A 5,864-nucleotide genomic window follows, 5' to 3' on the forward strand; every position below is an offset into this window, starting at 1 on the left:
AAGCTCTCTTGGTATATAATTATTATTGCAGGTCAATCCCTATGTGTATGGATATATAGTTTGATCAAAATTTTGTTAGTTGCAAAAAGGATCAAATGTAACATTACCTTCCTTGATTTTCAGGCATGAAATATTTCTTGTGGTTGAAGCACAGGTCAACTTTGCCTAGTTCATTAGCGGTTCTCAGCTTTGCCAGGCTTCTGCGGAAAGCACTCTCTGACAGCACCTTTGCTCTAGGTGGAAACATGGTTGCATCCCTGTGGAATGCTTGTTTCTGTTAAAAGATGTTGCTTTTTTCATACTACCGATAATTAAACACAGCTTTTTTCCCCCCTGTTGATCAGTTGCTGAAGCAAAAGAAACCTCTATCCTCCCCATGCTAACTGTTGACATGGAAAACAAGGAAAATGGCTCTCTGGATGTCAAAAAGTAAGTGAATTCATAGTGTTCAGTTTATGTAAACGGCACATGGGTTTTGATTGTAGTTTTCCTTTGACTTAATGCGGTTGGCAAGGGTGGGCACCTCCATCTTCGCTCATTTCAAACCTTCCCCATTCTCAATTACTTTTATTATATTTCAACTTGGAAACAGAAGAGTCTTGGGCACTGAATTGATTAAAAGCGGTATGTGGGAGAACTGTATAGTAACGCAAAGATGTTGAATCTGGTAACTTCAGTTAGGGGTATAACTTTCTCCATTGATTTCTCATCTCGACCAGAGACTAAAGCAAGTGGTAGTGCTGTAACCAATACTCTGCCTCTGCTGACCTGTCTGCTAGTGGCTTTGCAGAACCAGTGCCTGATGGGGAGAAGTGTCCTCTGTGGAAGGCTCTGTCTCATTCAGAGACACATTCACCCTTCGCTGCTGACTGCCCAGCCATCTAGAGCTGAGAAGTAGTAGCAGCACCAGCATGTGTATTTTGGTGTCCCTTCTCTTCTAGAACAGGTATATTAAGCTGTTTGCTGGAGAAGCACTAAACTGCTGGGTTTTTACTTCAGGCCTAGAGTAGGAATATGACAGAGACATGGTATGCACTGCTCTACAATTTTCTGTAGTGTGGTAGAATGCAGGCTAAGGGATGGGAACAGTTTGGAGGCATTTCTGTATCCTTAAAGGTCAGCAATTCTTAGATTAGGACTAGCAATTCTGAATGAAGTTATGATCTGAGAAGTGGACTTCTATGTTGAAAAAATGGGCCTCGCTCCTTTAGAGCTGTGCTGAGCTAGATATATACATATATAGAGATATTAAAAAAAAAAACCAAAACAAAACCCAACACCCAGAAAGAAGAGTACTAGATAGTTCTTTGTCCTCTCAAACTGCAACACTTATGCAAAGCTGCATCTTATCATTCTTCTTCAGATCTCTTTTCCATAATGTTTCCAAGAAAACTTGACAATGCGTAGGCTCCCAGGCACTACAGTAATAGTAATAATAATAATAATGGTCACTTCAAAATGCTGATACAACACCTGTTTATGACACATCATCAGAAGATCTGATGGTGGTCATTAAAATCAGCGTGCTGCCCCTTCACTGAAGACCTTGGTTACACCATACCAACATAAAATGCTTTTCCCTTTTGAGTGACCATGAGTATACTGTATACGTCCCTCAGAAGCCACCTTCAGTTGGCAGTGTTGCTCCTACAGTGAGGACTTAGTGGTGGGAGGAGAAGGAAGGCAGTCAAAGCAAGGACAGTTTACATTTAATCATCTTCCCCCTGAGGCTGAGGTGATAAAGGCTCAATTAGCAATCGTGAAAGTGGCTTTTAAAAACTGAGGGGGTTTGTAATTAAACTGCTTGGGAGCTGTGGTTTCTAAATGTGCGTGTGCAGTACATATGTGCAAATACCTATGAAGAAAGTGTTTGGCACTTTCTTGAAGTGGTTATAGCTTGGATAAAATCTGTTCACAGCTATATCCTTTCAGGCCTAGCTGCTTCTGCCACATGATGGCAATAAAGGTACAGGGACAGTGGTGAAAAGCCGACAAGCCCGATCTTTATCCATTGTCAGTGCATCTAGTATCTTGTTACAGCACCTAAAATGCCAGTCCTCGTAAGATTTTACAGCATCCAGCAAGTCTGGCTAAGCTGGGGCTGTTATATATTCCCTTTTTTTGTCTAAAGAATAGAACCATGGGCAACGGCAGGGCAAGGGGTAGACTATTAAAGTCTAGAAGCCAAATGAGCATCTGTGTGGGTAGATGCGTTAAAATCCAGACAGCCTCCAACAGCCTGCCACATGCCTTTGAGTCTTCTGCAGCTGTAGCTGTGGAAGTTGGCTCCCCTGGAGGTCCAGCATGATGCTATTCCTTGAGGAAAGAACTTGCAATTATTTCCTCTGATTAGTTAATGACTAAGGTAGACCCCTGAAGCCGTGGCAATTGAGGCTGGGATGGGGCTGGACCAAGCTGTACTTCCCTAGGGGTAAAAGGAGAGCCGCATAAAGAACTGGCACACCTGGGCTAAAATAGAAAATTGTGGGAAGGAGGGTTTGGGGCCATATTTAGCTTGAAACTAAAGTGTATTGGGATGTAAGCTTAATACAGTTAGGAGTTATTTTTGCGGCTTGAATCTTCTATTTGCTGTTTAGGAAGAATTAAATTTAATATCTTTTAGGACTTCCTGTGTTTTTGTAAAACTGAGTTTTTGGGGTTTTGTTTGTTTACGTAGAAGATGAATCGTTGAAAGTGATAGTCTATGTCTTAGGAAAAACACATATTTAAATATAATTCTTCAGATGCTGCTTTTACAAATAAGTGTAGGTTTTGTGTGCAGCTTTTCACCTTTTAATTCTTAAGCCTCAGAATGTGCACAACACCAAAACCTTAAATGAAAGGTATTTGTTGATTAAAAAAAAGTGCAGCTCTAATAAGGCCAAATAGTCTCATTCTCAGTGTTGCTGGGTGTTTTCTATGTAATCACAATCAGTGAAGCGATGCATGAAGTTAGTCATCACTTGATGAACAAAAGTAGGAAACTCTGGCCTTTTGCTCACTGCTCTATGTGTATATTCCATGTGATAAGAGAGACTGCCTTTCGAAGGCTAAGAGCAGCATACAGTGTGATATCGAGGTTGCAGTGCAAGTCCCTAGGGCCAGCGTTTTGTTGCCGTGTTGAGAGGTACGTGCCAAGAGTTAGGGGAGAAGCAAAAGTCATTGTGTTCAGAAGTCGTCCTTCCCGGGGCTCAGCTCAGTAGGAATGGGGATGTTGTAGAAACAGTGATGGGAAGCACTGTGTGATTTTGTTCACTTCTCTTCATGGCTGGTTGGAATCAAGGTTGGCCCTTGATTCGCTCAGTTGCTTTGCTGCAATACATGCAAGTCTAGGAAAGACAGCGGTGGTGACAATTCATAGAATCCTAGAATGGTTTGGGTTGGAAGGGACCTTAAAGACCATCTAGTTCCAACCCCCTGCCATGGGCAGGGACACCTTCCAATAGACCAGGTTGCTCAAAGCTTCATCCAGCCTGGCCTTGAACACTTCAGGGATGGGGCATCCACAGCTTCTCTGGGCAACATGTTCCAGTGCCTCACCACCCTCTCCGTGAAAAGCTACTTCCTGATATCCAATCTAAACCTCCCCACATTCAGTTGGAAAAGAAAAATTTAAAGAACAGACCAAAAATGCTGCCAGGAGAGTATAATCTGTGTTTCTTTTCCAGCTGGTGCTGTTGAAAATCAAAGTCCTGCCTCTAAGCTTCAGGACCTGCAATGGACAGGATTCTGACATCTGCTCTCATCTGTACATTTTCGATATTTCTTCGTTAGCATTACGGTTATGCATGCAGAACAGTGGAAAATGTCTGGCATGAACTCTGGGACTTCTAGTTGGAGAAACGTTAAAAAAGTTTTCTTTGGATGTCTTGCTTTTCATCCTCATAAATTGCTCTAGGAAAGGCAGTCAAGCTCACTGTGTGTCTTTTTTACCAAGAGTTTGCAGATGCACAAGGTTTATCTGAGATAGGGTGATGGCAGGTTGAGGATAAGAAATGCAGGATAAGGATAGTAATATGAATGATGGGTTGGTTTTGCCACTGTGGAAAACAATTGCCTGAAGTCAATCACAGGAGGAATTAATTCCGATTGTTTTTAACACATTTTCTCAGATTCCTAGCTATTTAAAAAGTCCGTACATTTGTCTAAAGATGAGTCCAAAAACAATTTGGGGAAATTTTCTATATTGAGCAATTGTACAATTATGGGTGCTTCTCTCTTTTCTTTTGTCTTACAAGGTAAAGATGGTTTCTGGTAGTTTCTATCCCCGTTTAGAAGGAAGCACAGTCTCATCTGCAAAAAGAGTAATCCACATACTGAAATTCTTTATAAGTACTTAATATCTGAAAGCAAACTGCAGTCTTGAAAGACAGGGATTTGGTACCTCAGTCCTGGTAGTCTTTGTTCTCCAAGTGCAAAGGCAGCAGACTTGCAGGAAAATATCCTGACTGATTACCTTTGGCTGATGTGAAGATTCACATACTTTCTTCTTTTCTGAAGGGAGAGGTACCTCGGTTGTCCCCAGCGTCAGGTCTTTGAAGCGGAAGAGCACAGGAGTGACTGTTCTGTATCGGGGCAAGGGGAGGTGTGTCAAAGGATACTTTTCCCGGAGGAAGAAGGAAGGAGGGCATGTACGTGGGATGTGCGCAAAGAAGCCGCAAACGCTTTGCACACATTTTGTGATTCCTTGTCTGGTTTTGCACTTTGCAGTTCAGTAGAGAACGGGAGACCTCCGGATCCTGCCGACTGGGCTGTTATCGATGTTGTGAATTACTTCAGAACAGCTGGATTTGAAGAACAAGCCAATGCTTTTCAAGAACAGGTAAATCTGTTAGGAAACACCTTCTGACTGCCACCAGTTTAACACATGGCACATTTTTGTCATGGACCTGATTATATACTGTTAAATGGGAGTGGAAATCCCACATCAATGGATGGATTTGAGTCTGTTATTGGATGAAAATCCATGGGACTATGATATTTGAGTAATAATATTGTTCTACAAGGTGTGGATAATGGGTTGGAGCTGGTTTAAAACAGTCACCTGAAAGGTGAGGAATCTAAACAAATTTTCTGGCTTGGACTTAGTCTCCCTGTGCAACCCACTCATTTTCACTATCTTGTTATATCAAATGTGAGTGGTAACTCCCTTCTTCCTTAGTGCATTGTGCAAATACACTCAGGAGTATTTGTAAAACCCAGGGCTCCTAAGCAGCAAGTTGCCTTTGAAGACCTAGGGTGTAAAAGGGGCTGCTGTGTGCCATTGAACTTGGCAGTGCGAGTGAACAGGGAAAGGACAAGTTGGCAATAAAGGGGAAGAATCCCTTTAGGCACAGAAGCAGCATGTTTTTAGGACTCAGTCTGAGAAAGTGCTTGTGCTTTGTAACTACTGATGTTGATGGATGGCTTCTTTTGGTAGTTTTGATCAGCTTAACAGTCACATGGCCCCCTGTAACTGGCCTGTCAGCATATGGGTTAGCTGGGATAGTGGGGCAGGATAGGGAGGTTGGCTTACTTGGCCTACAGCCCACCTCTTCCATAGAGAAGGAACGTGCATCTCCAGAGTGCTGTTCAGCACTTTCCCTGGTAAGTGTATAGGTTTGTGTGCGACTACCAGGAAACTAGTGACCAACGCTTGTATTCAGTTATCAGAATGGGTGGCTTGACCTTCCAAGGCACTGAGCTAGCGCAGGGAAGCTGTACATCTAACATGAAATAATGTTGGTTGATCTCATTGGCCTTCAGCACCTGGGCAGTGAAATCCCATCCGATTGTGGGTGATAACGGAGTATCTAAATTTAGCTCTTTGTTCTTGGGGGTGAAAGGCCTGGTGTTGGGTAATTCTCTGGTAGGGTGCAGAAAGA

General features: G+C 42.7%; 1 protein-coding gene across 1 annotated transcript in view; it reads left to right on the top strand.

Moving 5' to 3' along the window:
• Positions 1-341: 341 nt before the first annotated feature.
• SAMD13 (sterile alpha motif domain containing 13) overlaps positions 342-5,864 on the top strand; it is an 11,342-nt gene continuing 5,819 nt past the window's right edge. The window contains exons 1-2 of the mRNA XM_010147536.1: positions 342-429; positions 4,711-4,822. Coding sequence (XP_010145838.1) covers positions 377-429; positions 4,711-4,822 — 165 coding nt within the window. The 5' untranslated portion in view covers positions 342-376. The remainder of the gene's footprint in view (positions 430-4,710; positions 4,823-5,864) is intronic.

This window comes from Eurypyga helias, unplaced genomic scaffold, assembly GCF_000690775.1.
Source record: "Eurypyga helias isolate BGI_N326 unplaced genomic scaffold, ASM69077v1 scaffold8250, whole genome shotgun sequence".
NCBI classification, from domain to species: Eukaryota; Metazoa; Chordata; class Aves; order Eurypygiformes; family Eurypygidae; genus Eurypyga; species Eurypyga helias.